This window comes from Carcharhinus amblyrhynchos, chromosome 7, assembly GCF_965287045.1.
Source record: "Carcharhinus amblyrhynchos chromosome 7, sCarAmb.v2.hapA, whole genome shotgun sequence".
NCBI lineage: Eukaryota > Metazoa > Chordata > Chondrichthyes > Carcharhiniformes > Carcharhinidae > Carcharhinus > Carcharhinus amblyrhynchos.
This window is the reverse complement of record NC_137330.1, coordinates 68,072,907-68,095,170: the sequence shown is the minus strand read 5'-3', so window position 1 is coordinate 68,095,170 and position 22,264 is coordinate 68,072,907. Positions and strand designations below refer to the sequence as shown.

Sequence of the window (22,264 nt, the reverse complement as noted above, 5' to 3'; positions counted from 1 at the left end):
GCAGCATTAACTAGGAGGTCATTAACAACCCAATAAAGATAACATGAGTATTCATTAGAAACAAGCACCTCACCACACAAGAATACCAATGCATAGTGGGATACAACTATAACACACCAGAATTGAAATTCAGGAAGAAGTTGAAAGATTAAGAAAGTGAATAAATGTAATTAAATAATTTGCACAAAACATTTAAAACAACAGAATGAATGATATGTTCTTACTCATGAATCATAGGCAGTGTCAGTCTGACAAGCATAATGTCACATGAGTTACATTCCTTCTACATTTCCACTCAACATGGCACATATAATGTTAATGTGAGAGCTTCTCATTAAAACTACATCTATTTCATAACAAACATGATGGATGATATACTGGACTAATGCTGATGAATTATGCTTGAAAATACTTTTCCAATTCTGGTAATTCTAGCATCTGGCATCTCATTTTTGCATTTCACTAATGCATCTATTGTGATTCATGCTGCAGAAAACTAAGTCATTAGGTTACATTTTAGCTTCATTTGAGGCAATTTTTTTAAAAGCGGCATCTCGGCCTTTTGGCTAAGATGCAAATGAGACCAAGCCTTGGAGGGGGAACTATGCCTACTCCAATCAACTTGGATCATGTAGATCAAGCCCAAGACAGGAGGTGAGAGCCCTGTCTTGTCAGCTTGGATCGAGAATGTCTCAACTTGTTGAGACTCTGAATTGCACTTGATTGGATTGAATTGGAATAAAAACTTAAAAAAAACTAAGGAAGAAATTGCCTATAAAGTTTGGTTTTGGTTTCAATCATGCTAGGCTAGGCATGTACGTGGGAGAAAAGTCTCGAAGCAATGTAAAAGTGCTGCTCAACCATGGTCCATCCCTGCTCCTACTCTTTGTGTTCCTCAATGAGATTTCAGTAATCATTTTTGTTATCTAATTTTTGTGTCAAGGTGCACAAAGAATCTAAAATAACCATGCCCTTTTTTGTGATTTATTAAAGGTAATGTGTAAATCTGCAAAATATAATAATTGCAGGATTGGGAAGCACTTGTAGAGGGCAGGTTACCATGATTGAATGGTAGAATCATCGAGATGAATGTTTAAAATTTATAAAATTAAAGTTTTTATTTTGTTGATTACAATATAATTTTAGAGTAATTTCCCAAGGTTGGGTCACTATGTTGACAAGATTGCTCAACGTGGAAGTAAAATTAGACCACTTGTACATTTAAATTGATCTATGGAGATTGATTGGCATTTTAAACTCTCAGTACACTGATCAGGAAGTCCAGCTGAGCACAAACCATCATTTTGGGGAAAGAAAATATAGGCATTCAGGCCCCTGCCTCAAATAGGCATTAAACCCTGCATATGCAAATATGAAGCCTAACATCAGTTTTAGGCCCACACTTCTTCTAGTTTAGTTTGCTCAAAGGCCCTCAATAAAGGAGACTTTATATTGCCTGAGACCTACAATGCAAGTTTTTTTTGCATTTACTTACTTGACCCCACATTCAACAAAAACTCAGCGCCTCTGCAGACTCACTCAATCAGAGACTCTCTTCCTCACCCTGATCACCACTTCCCCAAAACCTCACATTCATCATCATTTCTGCTCCCTACTCAAATCACCACCTCATACTTCCCCCTTCTCTTCCTCCCCCTCTCCCCACATCCACACACATCTCTAACAATTCCAACACCACTTACCTGAGTCTATGCAGAGATTGCAGCAGCCTAACCTGCTACTTCTCTTCACCTGAATGCTGTTTTCACACTGGGGGCTCCATTATAATGAGACCCAACATTGGATGAACCATAAGCCTCACTATTCAGGTACAGGATGGCAATACTATATGTTTAATAATGGGCATGCCTGAACTTCTAGGCCATGATTTTGGCCAAAATATAATTGTTCTATTAGAAATTATTCATAATTCCATTTTTCAGCTCAGGGTGGCATGGTGGCACATAATTAGCACTGCTGCCTCAGTGCCAGGGACTCGGGTTCGATTCCTGGCTTAGGTCACTGTCTGTGTGGAGATGTTGTCCCCGTTTCTGCATTAGTTTCCTCTGGGTGCTCCAGTTTCCTCCTATAGTCCAAAGATGTGCGGGTTCAATTGATTGGCCATGCTAAATTGACCCTTGTTTTGGGGGCATTAGCAGGGTAAATGTGTGGGGTTACAGGGATAGGGTGAGATTTTTGTCACTGCAGGCTCAATGGGCCGAATGGCCTCCTTCTATACTGTAGGGGTTCAATGAAATTGACACCTAAAAGGTTTACATTATGGGATGTCATAAATAATATAGTCCATGATTTTAAATACAATATCCAAAAGATTTGCTCCTATAGAGTATGGAATCACTCCCTATAATGTTAATTGCAAAATGAAGAGTGATTGAACTCAAAATACTCTTTGCACCCATCATGAGTCATTCCTTTACAAAAGACAGTGGTCAGGACATAGTGAAGGCTGGGAGCTTCTATTGTCTTGTATAATCCTTATGCAACTAGATGCTGGCAACTGAACTTTTATTTATAACACCCCATGCAATTCTAGTAGAGCTTCTCACGTCCAAACATTAACAAGGACACACTGGTTCTCAAAAAGCAATTATTCCTTTAATTTTCAGAAATAGATTTTGGTATAGGAAGGACTCAGTGCAGTGGCAGAAACAGAAAAGAAATCTGGCCTTTTTCTCTTCAATTGCTCCACACATTTACTCCTGTGCGAAATGTTGCACACAGATGAAAATGTGGCTCTTATTGCTACAAGAATTCGATTGAGTTGCACTCTGGTTTATTGGGTATAATTTAAACTGGCATTTTTAACATTGCTGTGTAAAATACAAATCTTGTGTAGATCGATGCAAAGACAGATTTGACCGAAAGCTATCTCTGTATTGATTTAACATGTGTAGTGGTACTAAGTACTGTCAGTCTGATAAGTTATCATGATTTCAATCAGTTTCGCAACTTCAGTCATCAAATCAAAGAAAAATATTCCACAGGTCGTTCATAACTCTTTGGAAACTCAGGGTTATTCACTAACTTACGGTCCCTGTATTTGGGGAAAGATGTAGTAGCATTGGAGGCAGTTCAGAGGAGGTTCACTGGATTGCTTCCAGAGGTGATGGATTTGTCACAATGAAGAGAGATTGAACAGTTTAGGCCTACACTTTCTGAAATTTAGAAGAATGAGGGGAGAACAAATTGAGGTACTCAAGATGATGAAAGGTATGATAAAGTAGATGTGGAGCGGATGCTTCTGCTGGCAGGGCATTCTAGGGTGATAGGTCATAGCCTAAGGATAAGGAGTAGCAAATTTAAAACAGCATTGAGGAGAAACTACTTCTCCCAAAAGGGGTGTGAATTTGTGGAATTCACGATCCCAAAGTGTGGTGGATGCTGGAACAGTGAGTAAATTTAAGGAGAACTTAGACAGATTTTTAATTGGTAATGGGTTGAAGATTTATGGGGAGAAAGCAGGAAAATAGGGATGAGGAGCGTATCAGCCATGATTGGCTGGTGGAGCAGACTCAGTGGGGCAAATGGTCTAATTCTGCTCTTATATCATATATATCTTATTATTCAACATAAGAATGCTGTTCAGGTCAGTTATTATATATGCCCTATACAATTGTGGTCAGAAATGAGCTTCAAATCACTTTCAAAATCCTAGTTCCTGAATCTATTATTCTAATTCTCATTCAAATTTGTTCATAGTTTTTAAAAAACATATTCTGCTGATTGGGATGTAATTACATGAAGCCATTATGATAGCTATTGTGATAATATAGCAAGCACTTCTTTTGCTAAAATAGGAAAAATAGATAAATGGTAAAAGTTGTGAAGAATAGAGTCAGATACAGAAGAATAAAAAGCGAGTAGCCTTTAAATTAGAATGGTGAATTTGTGGAATAAACTACCTAAAAGGCAATAGAAACAGATGGCATTGAAATAGTCATGAAAGACTGGATAGGTATTTGACTTAGCAAGAGATTGTAGAGAAGGAAATTAAAAAAAACACTACATTGTGCTTTCATGGCCTTCACATAACCATAGTAATGTCTTAAAACGCATTATGGGAAAACTGGAGAAATACACCGACTAAGCCAAAGAGGAAAGTAGGAACAAAGAACAAAGAACAACCCAGCACAGGAAACAGGCCCTTCGGCCCAATGAGCCCGCGCCGCTGCATCACCCTACACCTATTCTACCCTACGTGTCTACGAATAGAACCCCTGACTTAGCCAGATTCAGGGGAGAATAGTGTCAATTTGGTAAAACCAATCAGCCTAAGAGCACATCTTTGGGGTGTGGGAGGAAACCGGAGCGCCCGGAGGAAACCCACGCATCCACAGGGAGAATGCACAAACTCCCACAGACACAGGCCCAAATCCATGTATCTGCACAGCTAGCAGTGCTAGTCACCGAGCTGTTGCGGCGCCCGTCTACCGGTCCAGGATCAAGCACACACACCGACACGAAGTACTAGGCCACTCCTGGAACCTCCAAGAGTAGCCCACGCACGACCCACCGTGTGCATGCCCCTCGTTTGACAATGAGGTGGACCTCCACCTGCGGAATAAAAGACAAAAACGTTAATCACAAGCCTGCCTTTCCGGTGTCTCCCGAGGTTCTAACCCTTATTTAATAACCCCTACTACAACCCTCCATCCTTGTTTCACTCATGTGCCTATCTAACTGAACCTTAAACGAGTCCAACGTTCCCGCCTCCACCACCCTACTCGGTAGCGCGTTCCATACCCCCACAACTCCCTGCGTAAAGAACCTTCCTCTCACATCCAAATTATACCTCTCCCCCCTCACCCTTAAATCATGTCCTCTTGTATTTGTAACCAATCTAGGGAGCAGTCTCTCACTATTGACTCTGTCTACTCCCTTCAGTATCTTTTATACCTCTATCATGTCCCCCCTCAATCTCCGTCTTTCCAAGGAGAACAGTCCCAGTTTCTCCAACCTTTCCTCGTAACCCAGCCCCTCCATGCCAGGCAACATCCTGGTAAACCTCCTCTGCACCCTTTCCAGAGCCTCCACGTCCTTCCGGTAGTAAGGTGACCAGAACTGGACGCAGTACTCCAAATGCGGTCTAACCAACGTTCTGTACAACTGAAGCATTAGACGGCAGCTTTTAAACTCTATACCCCTTCCTATAAAGGCTAGCATTCCATAAGCCTTCCTGACAACATTCTCCACTTGTGTCGCAACCTTCATGGATTTGTGAACCTGCACTCCCAGGTCCCTCTGTGTTTCTATACTCCTAATTTGTCTACCTTTAATCACACAACTCCTCTCTACATTATTCCTTCCAAAATGCATCACCTCGCATTTGTCAGGATTAAATTCCATCTGCCACCTATCTGCCCAATGCACCAACCTATCTATATCCTGTTGTATCACCTCACAATCCACTTCGGTACCCGCCAACCCTGCCATCTTGGTGTCATCAGCAAACTTGCTGATCACACCACCTACGCTCTCTTCCAAGTCATTTATGTATACTACAAAGAGGAGAGGTCCCAGTACTGAGCCCTGCGGCACACCACTGGAACAGTGGAACGTACCTCCACTGGAACATACCTCCACTGCAACCATTTCATTTTGCCCTTAAAAGCCTCCCACTTGCCAACCGTGGACTTGCCAGCTAACAGTCCCTCCCAATCAGTGTCCTGCAGCTCCCTCCTAATCCTGCCATAGTTCGCCTTTCCCCAGTTCAGCACACTCCCGTTCGGCCGGCACTCGTCCCTTTCCATTTTTATCCTAAAGTAGACGGACTTGTGGTCACTGTTAGCCACATGTTCGCCTACCTCTACCTCTCCCACCTGCCCCGGCTCATTACCCAACACTAAATCCAGTATAGCCCCTCCCCTAGTCGGGCTAGTTACATACTGTTCTAGAGACCCTTCCAAAACACATTTCACAAACTCATCTCCCTCCGTACCCCCAGCTCTAGGCCCCCTCCAATTCACTCGAGGAAGATTAAAGTCACCCACTACAACCACCCTATTCTTCCTGCACCTATCCAAAATGCCCCTGCAAATGCCTTCCTCCACTGACCTCAGGCTGTTGGGTGGCCTATAATACACCCCTAGCAACGTAATCTCTCCCTTTTTATTCCTCAACTCCACCCACAATGACTCAATCCCTATCTTCTCTATATTGTCCTCCCTCTGCATTACTGTGATGCTTTCCTTGACTAACAGTGCCACCCCCCCACCTCTCTTCAACCCTCCTCTGTCACACCTAAATCACTTGTACCCAGGAACATTCAGCTGCCAGTCCTGCCCTTCCCTTAACCATGTTAAGAGTTAGGTTGGGGTGAAAGCATAGCTTAGTTGAGAAAATAAGATTTAAAGGCATATTTGTGATTTCTTTGGCTGATTTTAAATCCTGTGTTATACAACAAACATGACTAATTTTATTATCTAATGTTATTCATTCAAACTGGTATAATTCTTACATTCAATAAATTCAGTAGTTTTTTTATACCAGCTGCATAACACAATATGGACAAGTTCATTGTGTGGACAGGCAATTTGTAAGATGCAGTTTCCCATCCTGCCAGCTGGCAGCCCTGTGGCTGTTTGATTCGTGGGCGACAAGGTGGTATAGTGGTTAGCACTGCCACTTCACAGCACCAGGGACCTGGGTTCCACTCCATCTTTGTGTGACTATGTGGAGTTTGCACGTTCTCCCTGGGTTTCCTTCAGGTGCTCTGGTTTCCTCTACAATTCAAAGCTGTTTAGGCTAGGTGAATTGGCCATGCTAAATTATTCCTTAGTGTCACAAGCTCTGTGGGTTGGGGTGATTAGTGGGGTAAATGTGTGGGACTGCGGACATTGGGTAGGGGGTGGGCCCAATGTCATCAAAGCACACATTTAGCTGCTCTTTTGAAGGATCATTGCTGACTCAATGGACTGAATGGCCTCCTTCTGTGCTGTAGGGTTGCTATGATGTTTAATGAGATATTCATTGGCTAAAAGTGAAATCTGCTGGTGAGGACCATTAAGAGTTGTCCGTTGACGGAATGAATTGGACAGTAGTCCAAGCAGCAGCAGGTTTCAGTAGTGGCCACTGCTGGGAGTACAGGTAATTCCTGAACAATAGGATCTGGACTGAAGGCAAGTTCAGGATATTAACAGGGTTGAGTTGGCAGGCCCCAGTGAGTAGACAAGGGAGATGGGAGGGTGAGAGTTAAATGGGAGAGGGGACATTGTTGGGGGAGGGTTTTCTCTGATGGGCATGGGGAACTCCTAAAGGTGGTACACCATCCTTGCCCAACACCAGCCCTGTTGCATATAAAATAATGACAGGGATGGGGAGGTGCCTAAGTAGCTATTAATTTCCTCAATAGGGCAAGAGTAGGCTGCATCAGTAAAATAGAAGACCGGTTGGGGGCGCGTGGGCAAGCCATGGACTCCATTTTACGATCCTGCCCACCTTCAAATCTGCTGGCAGGGGACCTTAAGGGAATCACCTTATGATTCACAATAATCAGATGAATACCCTCAGTGCCCAGCCAAACATTCAATTTAATTACCCCAGGTACTCTGAGCATTCATAATCCATTCTGCCATGTGCTGTGGTTTGATTTTTCTGACACTCTCTAGAATTGTTATTGAGTTTTTTTCATTCAATGGAATATTTAAATATCACTTATCTTCAAGGGATAATTTTCAAGCCCTTGCTCTTGTCAGAGAGCCTCACTCATGACCGACCATATCAAGAAATAATTACTGAGCTATTGACAATGTTCTACCCATTAGTACTAATGGAGAGAAAATTGAGCAGAGAGTGCCCATTACATTTTGATATATACAGCTATAAGAATGGCTCTTCAGTGTGAACAGGAAAAATTAGCCTTTAGGTCTCAGGATGTGGGCTGTTTTCCCCCATTTCATTTGGTATTGCTTAGTGATACTTCTCATTTGAAAGCATACTGTAAATATAAGCCAGAAATTGCTAATGCTAGATTGGTGAGAGTAAGTGTCAGGTAGTTTGTGCTGATGAAGTTGGTCGATAATATTTTGTGACAGTTCATCTGAAGCATTTGATTTTGTACTTTTTCCAATTTCTTTCCACAGTTTCTGTTACTCTTATAAGCATTTTCATTTAGTTTTTAAATTCCTTATCGTGTGTGCATTGTTATTTTTGGGTGACTGCCTATTCAGAACTTGTCAGCATTCATAAATTATAGTTTTTTTTAAAAGTAAAAACTGAAAATATTGTTGTGAGCTGTTCACATGAGGGCCCTGTAGGCCAGCATTTGTGCAGTTCCTGTTGAGGTTGCGTATCTAGGCTGTTCTGTTTCGTATTTTCAGTTTATATGATAATTCGTGTTTATATTAGTGAAATCTGAGTTTGTAATGCTCCGAAGTCTTTACTTGAACAGTCTTCCTTCTTCAATGAAGTAACAAGCTTCATTACAAAAATCAAGTGTTGACAAGTTGGAGGGATGGGGGGAGGGCTCACTCATTTGATAATGATTTGTGCACATGTAAAGAGACACTTATTGATAATTTTGATAGTTCTAGTGTTAGGAGCCACACACATTCACTTTGTGAATTAATCTAAAACTAATGAAAGATTGACTTGTCTATGAGAAGTTTTACAAGGATTGAGAAATTAATACTAAACTTCAATAGCAATAGTCTGTATAGCTGGCAAGAAACAATACTTTCCACTGTGTTCTAATACATGTGACAATAGATCAAATCAATATTCCCATTTTGCTTTTCATGCACTTGCATGTGGTTTTACATTGCTAGCATACTCTTCCAGTCTGAACCTGGGTCTTTTGTCATGCTTATAGGCTATTGTGAATAGCTGGGGATTATTGATTTCACTCTGGAATGTCAAGACATTGCTTGTCATTTTCTGAGGTCCCCAGCATGAAACCATGTAACTCAGCATTAAGTAGCTTTAGTACCTAGTTTTGTTCCAGATGCTACTCGAATCTGTGGTGCAGAAATGAAAATGTCACTCTGCAGGAAGATTTTCTGAGGTTAAAGGCAACATGCAGCTAATTACTTTAACTTGCATTGTACTTACCATGGGAGATTTCAACACTGATGTTAGATGCCATTAACTAGAAAAGTTTCTATTCCCCAGCAATGATGACCATATCATGAGGAAGACACGATTGATTTCATGAAAGATAAATTGATTAAACATTTCATTTGACAAGAATTGTTTACATGTTTTCCAAAAGACAGTATACAACTTCTTGTTGGAATCCTTATGTAGAGTTAACTTTTTGGCTGAGGAATCGATTCAACTCCAAATATGGTGGCCCGGCAGCACGGTGGTTAGCACTGCTGCTCCACAGTTCCTGGGACCCGGGTTTGATTCTGGCCTTGTGTAGATTTTCTTGATGTATCTGTGTGGGTTTCCTCCCATAGTCCAAAGACAAGCAGTTTAGGTGGATTGGCCTGGTAAATGCGCAGGGTTATAGGGATAGGGCTTGGATGGGATGCCCTTTCGGAGAGTCAGTACAAATTCGATGGGTCGGATGGCCTCTTCCTGCACTGTTGGGATTCTTTGGATTCTATGATAACAAAATAGTTCTCATTCTCTTTGATCACAAAGAACTTGTGATCTTGCCATAAAACTTGCCATCACTTGCTTTTATTGAACATTCATGGATGAGGGATGTTTGTTAATTATTTGTTGCTGGATAAAAGTGTTCTTTGTCCACTTAATTATCAATATCCTATATTCAAAACAGTCAGGTGTATGATACTGAATCCTCCACTCTCCTATCTTTAACAATCCTTTCATTGTTGGACAACAATGGTTAAATTTCTGCTCACCATGCCCAAATCAAATTGTCTAGAATAAAATGGGCCCAGTACACGTTCCTGGAGTACATTATACCTAATCATTCTCACATTTATCCTGATCCTTGTTTTCTGTTTAACAACAAACTTTATACTCACACAGCTTGAACTTTATATTTACCATATTTCTGAATATTTAAGCCTTATGTGAGATATCTCATCAAAAAAACTTCTGAAAATCCATTATCAGCACATCTCTTGTATTCCCAGTATTGATCTTAAATCAATACACCAAAACATTTGACAAGCGTGACTGGGTTTTTGCAAATCCATGTTGTCTCTCCTTCATTAGCCCATGCATTTTGACATAATGATAAATTGTGGACTCCAACAGTTCACCCTGATATTAGATATGCTGGTCAATTTATATAAATGATTGGCCATTCCCACATCTCATGTCTCAGTTTGGATATTTAAGGTAGACTGATCTTGGAAGATTTTGGCCACAACATCTCCACTCTTCTTTCCAAGTTCTTCGAAGTGTGTAGATGCTTGACATCAAAGTTGAGTTGACCTGCGTTCTTCAATTTCTTTTCAGAATTATAGTTAACTAATGAATATCAAGCTTAGTAAACCTGATAGATATGGCAATAACTATTATAAGGCAGGGAGACAACTAACTTTACACATAATATGTTGCACAAGCCAGGAAAACTAGTATCACAACAAATATCACTTATGTTTACGTAATGTCTTTGATATATAAAATACATATATATATATATATGGGCATGATACATGCCCATAATGATCTATAGGAAAAAATGGACAGATAGCTAAAGGAGGCATGACCAAAATCTGTTGTATATAACTCGCTCCAAAACTAAGTGCAGAGAAGTAGAATCAAATTTTGCGTTGTTCTATGGACATCAACTGCGATCTAAACCTTTCCAAGAAACAAAGTAACTGATCACATGTCCAGCAGCAGAACGTTTTGTCACGTGGAAAGGGATCACATTACAGGTTGACATATTATAGGCCAGGTTAGAAGTCATTGCTGGATGAAAGTTCTAGGCTGATAGAAATGTACCCATTGAAAAGAAAAAACCCTGGATTATGATGCAAGTTTTGCTTGTGGTCATAATGCCAGATTGGCTACGTCCACTGGGATTAAGGAATACTTTTGTTTGTGAGCTAAACTGACTGTCGAAAATTATATTGGCTTAATGGAAAAAGCTTTGAGGCACTTCAGCAGACAATTAGGCAAAGAAAAGGCTGAAGGTCTAGTCAACGGATCAGACATGGCCAGCGACACTTGAGTTTTTTTTTACAGTGCTTATATTGTGGTCAGTAAACCAGAATTGACCAACAAAAGAATATTACGACTGAAAATGATTATGGAGAAGTGGAATGTAGAAACGTGTAGTTACCAGAAACGTCGATAGAAGATCTTATTTCATCAGGTATATATGTAATTATGGGATGTGCCCTTACACAACAGATGAGACCAAAACTCAATAATCTTGCAAATCGTATGATGGAGCAAATTGAATTAAAAGGGTTTAAAGTAGAGAAAGGGTTAGATTCAATTTATTCTCACTGAAAATAGTGAAGGAGGTCATGTGTTATGCCCTGGTGAATATTTTCAGTAGATCAGGTGATGAACAATTAATAAAAATCACACATGGTGCCCATGTTTAAAACAAAATTAAAATCATACGCTAGAAATAATGGGCCAGTGACATTGGCCTCTGTGGTGGGGAGGTTAATGAAAACATCATTAGAAATCCCACGAGTGATCATCGAAAATGTACAGTGCTGACAAGAGATAACTAAAAGTTTCAGAATGTTAAACTTGATTCAATTTTTGAAGGAGCAATTAAAATGGTGGATTTGAGAGATAATGTATGAATCATTCGTATGAATTTCCGAAGCAAAACTTTGGTAAAATGCCCCTTAAAGGGTTATATAAGAAATTCCAATTGCCAACGTGTGTATTGAAAGAATGAGTAAGCATGTTCCTCTACAGCAAAAACACAAGCAGGTGAAGTTTTAACCCCGCTTGCCTGGCAAAAACTAGATGGTTGAGTAGAGAAAAGAAAGATAGAAAGAATTGTGATTATACATTGGCCGGAATTCTCCCATCCCACCTGCCACTGGAATTTTAGCGGGTGGGGGACAGCGTGGCCAGTGTAAAGTTCCACTGAAGTCGGGCAGGAATCTCTGTTTTTCAGGTGAGCATGGTTGGAGAATCCTGTCCAATGTCTTTCATGATCTCAGCATATCCCAAATTAAGAACTTTTGAAGTATGGCAATTCTTGTAGAGGTACCTTACATGGTGCCCCAACATCTGTAAGGACCTGAAAATCGACTACATTTGAAACTGATAGTCATGGTAACAACTTGAATAGAAGTCTTTTAATATGTTATTAGTCCATGCTCTAGGACACAAAATCCATAAAACCCTGAATCCGGTATACATCCAGTATGAAGCTTCCTGGATATGGGGTCCAGTACCTGTAGAATGAATGCAGCAGTCAAGTTGCACACAGTCATGTTCCAAAAGCAGCAATGAAATAAATGATCTGGTTTTGGTTAAGAGATAAATATTGACCAGGGCACTGGGTGAGCTCCACTGCATCTTTTCAAACAGGGCCTTCAAACTTTTTTTTATATCCCTCTAGGGGCAGATTGGACCCTGGTTTAGTATCTCCCTAAAAATGGGTAACTGAAATCTTACTGATTTCCCTCAATACAGCATTGGACCATCAGTCTCGATGATGTACTCAGCACTTGGGAGTGGTGCTTGAACTGACAACTTTCAGACTTAGAGGCAACTGAGCCAAGTATGAAGCTTGGTTAGCTTCAAATCATCCACATTTCCCAAAAGTGATTAATAATAAAAGCAAAAATACATAAAAAAGCATAACTATTATTTGCAATGGATAAGAGATTCCATCATCAACTGATCAACAATAGTAATTCACTCTTCGTTCCTGGCTTAATCTCAACCTATTCCATATTTTGGTCTGTAATTCTTTCAGTTTCAATTAAAATATACTCAAGAGGCTTTTCTTAATATTTTGAAATGTAACAGATGCATATAACCTATAGAATATGAGCTGTGGCCTTTTCTCATACAGCTTTAATTACATTTTCACAGAAGATGACAACAAGCTGTACAGGGAAGGACTCAGAAAGGATCAGGAAAGTGAGTCTGCAACCCCAAACAATGAAGTATTTCTGCCTGACATTGATTCATCCATTAAAGCAGTTGATGCACCAATGTCTGAAACAAATCCATATTCTGATTATGCTATTGGTCAACCATTATACTCAGCCAAACAAGATGAGTTCTGGACCCCAAGGGAAGACCAAGTACTGCAGAGTTCTAGAAAAAGTCCCACCAATCTTGACATAAAGAAAGGTGGGAATGGCGAACCTGATTTTTCCCCAGTGGCGACCAAGCCATTTTGGAGGCCCAATATTTCTGAACAAATTGATTATTTCAAGCACAGTCCTAAAGCTGCACTGGACAGTTGTAATTCAGACGGACCAGACAGTGATGCAGAAATTACGCAAACCCCAGAGACCAGTGATCCTATGAAGGGACCATCGGTGTCATGTGTAGAAATACCCTCTGATTCAAAGAAAGACAACATCGTGCACAATGCTGATACCAGGGGGAGGAACCCATTGTCAAGAAATTCATCAACTTTGCTGTCAGAAATTCTGCAGGGGGCTAAAAAGCAACAAAAAGATGATGCTGAAACTGCCATAAAATCAAACCCAACAGCGGTGCAAAATCCAGTTAGTGATGGTGCTGCAAGTGAATCTCCTGACATCGACAGTTTGGTTTCTTCAAGACCTTCAGACATTAAGTCGTTTGAACCCAATAGAAAGCTCTATGAATTAAAGGGAAAAGGTCAACAGGGACACAATATCTTGGACCAAAGTTCTGAATCAGATAGACCTCCAGGTTTAGTGAACAACATGTCCAGCCAAATCAAGAAGCCAGGAGAATATAACAGTGACATACCAAATCTGACTTTTGGAAGAGGAGAGACTGAGCATTCAAAAAGAAAAGGCATTCTAAAACGCAGTCCAAGTACTAGCTCCACAGAGTCAGAAAACCTTTTCAAATGGACCCCAGTTCGGTCCACAGAGGACACAGGAGTAATGACACTACCAGCTGAGGATTCTGATGGCAACACAAGGACGGAGCCAGGTAGCAAGCAAGTAAGGTTCTCTGCTACAATACCACCGGCAAATATAGTTGAAGGACAGAAAGCTGATAAAGCATTGATAAAGAGCAAAACAGAATCCACGTCACAGCAAGAAGACAGCATTGTCAGCATGTTCCCTTCAGTGCCTCCAGCTCAAAAATACAAAGATGAACCAGATGTAGATCAGTTTTTGACAGACAATGGGACAACTGAACAGAACAGTTTCCCATCATCGACATGGGACGAGACCTCAGAGGCACCATGGAGAAACTATCGAGGTACGCTTGTAATAAAAACAGAAAATGCTGGATAAACTCAGCAGGTCTGGCAGCATCTGTGGAGAGAGAAACAGAGTTAACATTTTGAATCCAGGCTGAAGTTCTCCCTGCACTGTGCTTGACAGGCATTCAACTGTGTCTGATCCATCTCCTTTGTTGTCACCTTTCCCCTCCCTACCAGAACAATGACGGGGTCCTTCATTACCTTATTTTCACTCCACTAGCCTCCACGTTCAAAGGATCATCCTTTGCCATTTCTGCCAACGCCAGCATGATGCCACCACTAACCATATCTTCCCCTTACTCACATCCCTACCCCCATCAGTGTTCCGCAGAAATCACTTGCTCCACCAAACCCCAGTCTATTCTTCCATCACCCTCAACTCTTCCCCTTCCCATGGTGCCTTCTCAGGCAATTGTAGAAGGTGTAACACCAGTCCCTTCATCTCTCTTCTCACTGTCCAAGGGCCCAAACGCTCCTTTCAGGTGAAGCAGCCTTTCACTTGCACCTCTTTCAATTTGGTCTACTGTATTCGCTGTCCCCAATGTGGTCTCCTCTGCATGCAGAGACTAAATGCAGACTGAGTGACCATTCTGCAGAACAACTTTTGCGCTGTCCCCAACCTTCTGGTTGCTTGCCATTTCAGTTCAGCATCTTGCTATCACGCCCACACATCTGGCCTCGACATGCTGCAATGCTCCAGTAAAGCCCAATGCAAACTGGAAGAACAACACCTCATCTTTTGATTAGGCACATTACCCAGCCCTCTGAACTCAACATTGAGATCAACTTTAGATGTGATCTTTTCCTTCCATCTTTACCTTTTTTTTGTTGCCTTGGCTTGTCCCAATAAAACCACACAAAGCCACCTGTCACTTATTTTTCAATTTTGTTTTCACTGATTACTGACCATCTTTCTCCTGTCAATATCCCTGCTTTCTTATCTTTATGATGTGAAGATGCCAGCATTGGACTGGGGTAAACACATCTTACTGACCTTATCTTTATGCCACTACTAGCACTCTTCAGTCCCTAACGGCACCGTTGAATTCTGATTTGTCAAATGCTCATGCTATCTTTGTCAATTTCTCCTCAACTTCACTCGATCTCTGAACTTCCATTCTGCCCTGCTCCCCTCCCCAGCTACTTAATTGTTTCTATCTCTCTTCAGTTCCGTAGAAGGGTCACATGAACTCAAAAGTTAACTCTGCTGAATTTATCCAGCATCTTCTATTTTCATTTCACATTCCCAGCATCCACAGTATTTTGCTTTTGTTATGAGGTATGCTTGTAATCTGCATGTCTAAAGGCATTTAACTTATTTCTGTGAAAATCATGAAAGTCCTTTATCTTACTCATCTTGGTGATTGCTATTTTGGTGCCCCTGTTGAAACCAAATGGCAGTTTAACACACACTCAAGTCTTGAAGATTCATGTTTCAGAAAACTTAGGAAGTGGAGGGAGAGAGGAGAGAAGGAGCTGGATGAAGATTGAGGGAGGCGGGGGGGAGGGAAGGAAAGGGATGTTGTACAGGAGAGAAAGAAGACAGGAAAAGCTGGAAATGGGTGAGAGGTGAAGAAAGGATGCAAAGCCTGGGTGAGTTAGGTGAGACTGGAAATGGACAGGGAACAGAAATCTGACATGGAGAGCGTAAATATTTTTGATTGCAACCTTAAGAATTTTGTCAGCGGTCTGACTGAAAATATTTAAGTTAAACTACTAAAATGTTAGGGGGTAGGGAGCTGCCAGTCGACAAATATGGAGGTAGTGAGCAGTAATAAACATGGGGACTGCCGGTATTCTGTCAGCAGAGGAGTAATGTTGATTCTGACTTGAGTATGCCACCATTATGATAACTAGCTGCAGCAAATGGGTCAGAAAGGGTTTTCATTATCAGTGTGAGTGGCAAGGACTGGGTTTGAAATGGTTCAGTGGCATAGGAACAAAACAGCAAAAGGGGCAACGAAAAAGTAGCAGATAAGGTCTAGGACAGAAATGGTGGTTCCAGTACCATGAGAGGCCTGGTACACAGAATAATCTGGGGGTGAAATGGCCAAGGCCTCATTAACTTAGGACTGCCATGCATAGGAAGATGCATATCAGGGCATCCTGGACTTCTCTATATTGGGCTGACTTGGTTGGCATCTGGGACCACAGGAAGGTAGGTAGAGTGGCCACTCTTTGGAGGAGTGCGACCTTGCCTCAGCAACCCAAGTTACTTTGATTAAGCTTAGAGAAGAATTCCTGTCCCTCCTGACTTTAGAAAATAGCTGTGTATTTGTCTTTATGTCATTCTTCAACTAGAAAGCCAGCTGTTCTCAGGAAGAGTTTGAGCTAGCCATGCTTCACCTCATTGAATTCTAAAGTGCGTTGTAGGTCCTCAAACTGAAATATCTATATTAGGTGTGTTCTTGTTTCTGTGGCTGCTTATTCTGAAGATCCATATAAATGGTGATAGACACAGTGACAGTAGAAACCTGGTGGTAAGTTCTATCCTGTTACTTTCAGATTGCTAGTGCTCCATTTCCACTGGGTGGTGGCCTCAAAATCTAAGTTCCTTCAAGTGGAGCAGTATCAATAATTTTATCTCTGGCCAAATGATGGGCCTATTCTGAAGTATGTTGAGATTCAGCAAAAGATTATAACAAAAGCTGGTGAAAATATTTGAATTATGCTGGTAATTCTTCGGGTTATATTTGGGACTCTTGTTTCCAGTGGACCTTGAAATATAACATTAAAATGGTATTAATATCAACTTACATAATGTAGCGCAAGTACATATGCTTTTACAGCTAACGTACTTGAAGTTTGTGGAAATTGCTGCAGAACCTCCAAGGATGTGATTCCGCAATTAATGAAAAGAAACATAATTAGTGTCTGGACATTCAAAAGGCCCACTGTAAAATTGAGCCAAAATAATTATTTTTGTCCTTTGGAACCCATTTCCAATGAACCTGACTCATTCTTTACTCCTAGCCTGAGGAGGGGTTTTGACAATGCTTTGATTCTTACCCAGAATTTGAAACTAGTAGATGCTTTCATTGAGAATTGCCTGTTCACTCCTGAAGTGCTCTCCTATAATTGAAGTTTCTTTTTTGACCTTTGCTGTCACTTTGAACTTCTGTCAGTACATTGACAGAAGTTCAAACCTCAAGCCAGAAAGGGAGGAGCTCTCCCCACGGTGGCTCATAACAATCTGGTATGTGTTCAGTTATTTGAACAGCTGGTGTTACCCAGAGGTCAAATCATTATATATGGTGTAAAGCTTTATAGTCTTCAGCTGCAGGTCAAGTGAAAAACTATCAAACAGAACTTGTAGTTTATGTCCAGGAAACAGTCCAGTTCGATTGAGATTTCACCAGCCAAATGTGGAGGTGAAGTACAATTGCATAAGAATCAGACAATAGAGTCCTTGAACGTTCCTACTTTGTTTAACAAAGTACAGTGCAGTAGCCAGTGAAATATTTTTTCCACCGGTTAAACCTTATTTTCTCAAGTTGTAGTTCATTGACTTTTCAGTTTTCTCATTGACTTTCCCAGCTCTTTGTGTAAAATACGTAGAATTGACTTTTTTCCCATGATTTCGTACGTATATGTGACAAACCAACTATGATGGTGTTGAGTGCTTCAAAAGTAGAGCTTAAAACAGAACAGCCTGTTAGATTCATAGCGGTTTACAGCATGGAAGGAGGCCCTTTGACCCAACTTGTCCATGCCGCCTTTTTCTTAAATCACTAAGCTAGTCCCAGTTGCCTTTGTTTGGCCCATATCTCTCTATACCCATCTTAGCCATGCAATTGTCTAAATGCTTTTTAAAAGACAGAATTGTACCTGCCTCTATTACAACCTCTGGCAGCTCATTGAAGATGCTCACCACTCTCTGTGTGAAAAAATGGCCCCTCTGAACCCTTTTGTTTCTCTCCGCTCTCACTTTAAAACTATGCCCTCTAGTTTTAGATACCCTACCTTTGGGAAAAGATATTGATTATCTACTTTATCTATGCGCCTCATTATTTTAAGACCTCCTGTATGATTATCTCTAAGCCTCCTACTTATTGCCCTGGGCAATAAGTCCCAGTCTAACCAGCCTCTCATTATAACTCAAATCATCAAGTCCCAATAGCATTCTAGTAAATTTTCCCTGCACTCTTCCGAGGTTAATAATATCCTTTCTATAATTGGGTGAACAAAACTGTACACAGTATTCCAAGTATGGCCTTACCAATGTCTTGTGCAACTTCACAAGACATCCCAACTCCTGTATTCAGTGTTGTGACAATGAAACCGAGGATGTTGAATGCCTTCTTTACCACCCTGTTCATCTGTGATTCCACTTTCAAGGAGCTATGAACCTGTACCCCTAGATCTTGTTCTTCTATAACTCTCCCCAGTGCTTTACCATTAACTGAATAAGTCCTGCCCTGGTTTAATCTACCAAAATGCATCACCTCGCATTTATCTAACTAATTATCTAAACATCTGCCATACATCAGACAAGTGGCCCAATCGATCAAGATTCAATTGCAATCATAGATAGCCTTCTTCACTTCCACTATGCCACCAATCTTGGTGTCATCTGCAAACTTACAAAATCTGAATTCTCATCCAAATCATTAATATAATTATGAATCCAGCTCAGATCCCTGAGGCACACCACTTGTCTCAGGCTTCCAGATTGAAAAACAACCCTCTTCAACCACACTCTGTCTGTTGTCATCAAGCCAATTCTGTATCCAATTGGCTACCTCACCCTTGATCCCGTGAGATTTAACCTTACACCACAACCTACCATGCGGTACCTTGTCAGAGGCCTTGCTAAAGTCCATGTAGACAACATCAACTGCACTGCCCTCATCTACCTTCTTGGTTACCCCTTCAAAAAACTCAATCAAATTCATGAGACAAGATTCTCCACTCACAAAGCCATGCTGGATGTCCCTAATCAGTCCTTGCCTCTCTAAATGGCTGTAGATCCTGTCTCTCAGAATACCTTGTAACAGCTTACCCACCACATATGTGAGGCTTTTTCCAGGCTTTTCCTTACAGCCCTTTTTCAGTAAAGGCACAAAATTTGCCACCCTCCAATCTTCAGGCACCTCTCAGCTGTTGATGATTCGGATATCTGTCCGCAAGTTCCTCTCTCACCTCCCACAACATCCTGAGATACACTTCATCAGGTCCGAGGGATTTATCTACCTTGATGCGCTTTAAGACTTCCCGACCGCCTCCTCTGTAATATGTACACTCCTCAAGACATCACTATTTATTTCCCCAAATTCCCTAATGTGAATGCCTTTCTCAACAGTAAATACTGATCAGAAATATCCATTTAGGATCTTGCCCATCTCTTGTGGATCTGCACATGGATGACCTTGTTGATCCTTAAGAGGCCCTACATAAGGACCTAGTTACTGGCTACTCTTTTGCCTTTTATGTATTTGTAGAAGCTTTTTAGATTCTCCTTTGCCTTATCTGCGAAAACAATCTTGTGTCCACTTTTTACTCTCCTGATTTCTCTCTTAACTCTACTCCTGCACTCTCTATACTCAAGGGATCCATGATCCAACTGCCTATTCATTTTTAAATGCCTTCTTCTTCTTTTGATATCCTCAATACCCCAAGTCATCCAGGGTTCCCTACTTTTACTAGCCTTGCTCTTCAGTCTAAGAGGAATGTGCTACCCTGAACGCTGGTCAATACACTTTTGAAAGCCTCCTATAAGACCAGAAGGCACAGGAGCAGAATTCAGCCATTTCGCTTGTCGGTTTGCTCCGCCATTCAATCATTGCTGATATGATTCTCCCCATTCTCCCATTCTCCTGCCTTCTCCCCGTAATCCTTGACCCCCTTATTGATCAAGAACCTATCTATCCCTGTCTTAAAGATACTCAATGACCTGGCCTAAAGAGTTCCACAGATTCACCACTCTCTGGCTGAGGAAATTCTTCCTCATCTCAGTTTTAAAGGAACATCCCTTCACTCTGAGGCTGTGCCCTTAAGTTCTAGTCTCTCTCATTAGTGGAAACATCCTTTCCAAGTCAAATCTATCTAGACCTCGCAGTAATCTAAGTTTCAATTAAATCTTTCTCTCATCCTTCTAAACTCCATCGAGTATAGACCCAAACTCCTCATGTGACAAACCCTTCATTCCTGGGATCATTCTCATGAACTTCCTCTGGACCCCCTCCAAAGCCAGCATATCCTTCCTTAGTTATGAGGGCCAAAACAGCTTGCAATATTCTAAATGGGGTCTGACCAGAGCGTTATACAGCCTCAGCAGTACATCCCTGCTCTTGTATTCTAGCCCTCCAGAAATGGGTGCTAGTATTACCCTCCCACTTATCAGACATCCCTTTGCCTGCTAACAGACTCCCCCAATCAACTTTTGAAATGTCCTGTCTAATGCCATCAAAATTGTTCTTGCTCCAATTTAGAATTTTAACTTTTGGGCCAGACCTATCATTCTCCATAGCTGTCTTAAAACTAATGGAATTATGGTCACTGATCCCAGAGTGATTTCTCACTAACATTTCTGTCACCGTGCCTTCTTTGGTACTCAATCATCAAAGTTCTCAGAGTCCATGTGTGGGATGGGCAATTTCAGGTTTCCTGCAGTGTGCAGGTATATCTCTTGTATCCCAGCAACAATCACTTGGGAAACTCCTCCCACTTGTCCAGGCAGGGTGCCAAGTTCCCCCTTTTCTGGACAAACTTTATGGCTATGCAAGCGGTCCTCTTACAAAGCATGTCATCCCTACCCTTCGCAACAACATTCATTGACCTTTTAATCCTGACCTTTACCAGATTTGGTCCTGAAGAAGGGTCGAAACATTAACTTTGTTTCTTGCTCCAGAGATGCTGCCAACCTACTGAGATTTTCCACAATTTTCTGACTTTATTTATGACCCTTTTAATTCACAGCTAATTCTCAGTTAAGTGTATCAAAGCGGTTGATTCTCTAGCCAATAGCCTTTTATTGCCCAACCCCCTCGACCTCAACCTCTCACACACACACACACACACAGCTCAGTGTAAATGGATTGTTTTTGTCTGGTAACTTTGCTGAATTTTGCAATTCATTCCACCATTCTATTAGAAATATGTACTAAAATGCTAACATATACCACCAGATTTTACTGTCTGCTTGATTTTAGGCAAACAGACCACAAATACCTTTCATAAGGTAATAATGAAACTGCATTTCACTGTATACCAATACACGTGACAATAAATCAAATTAAAAAGAGATTATTTAGAAAAGAAAGAAATACTTGCAATTATATAACACACTTAGAAACATAGAAACTAAAAGCAAGAGTGGGCCATTCGGCCCTTTGAGCTTACTCTGCCATTCATTTTGATCATGGCTGGTCATCGAAATCAATATCCTGATCTCATTTCATCTTGAAATCAGACAATGTTTTGGCCTCAACTGCTTTCTGTGTTGCTAAATTCCACACAGTCACCACCCTCTGGATGAAGAAATGTCTCCTCACCTCAGTTCTAAAAGTTTACCCTTTATCCTCAAACTATGACCCCTAGTTCTGGAATCCCCCATCTTTGGAACATTCTTTCTGAATCTACCCTGTCAAATCCTGCTAACTCTTCATGACCACCGGACATCTCAAAGTATTTTGCAGTCAATCAAGTATTTTTGAAGTGTAGTTGCTGCTGTAATGTAGTAAACAATGCAGCCAAAATATACATAGCAAACTTAAGCTGATAATGATCAGAGAATATAGGTTGTGTATCCTTTATTTCAGATTATTTGGTTTTTTGGATACAGCACATAAACGTACACTACAATAGCTGAAGCCTGGGCTAGCTATTGTCTAAAATAAATAAAATGTGTCGAAAAGTAAGATGCAACACTGAATAATAAATACAATGTAGCTGTAATAAATTTCTTTTTGACATGCAACAAGAATAGCAACGTAACCAGTTCAGACAAACAAATAGACT

General features: G+C 41.0%; 1 protein-coding gene across 1 annotated transcript in view; it reads left to right on the top strand.

Moving 5' to 3' along the window:
* LOC145345026 (synaptotagmin-like protein 2) overlaps positions 1-22,264 on the top strand; it is a 189,713-nt gene that overhangs the window by 94,195 nt on the left and 73,254 nt on the right. Inside the window, exon 6 of the mRNA XM_080192540.1 lies at positions 12,961-14,301. Coding sequence (XP_080048666.1) covers positions 12,961-14,301 — 1,341 coding nt within the window. The remainder of the gene's footprint in view (positions 1-12,960; positions 14,302-22,264) is intronic.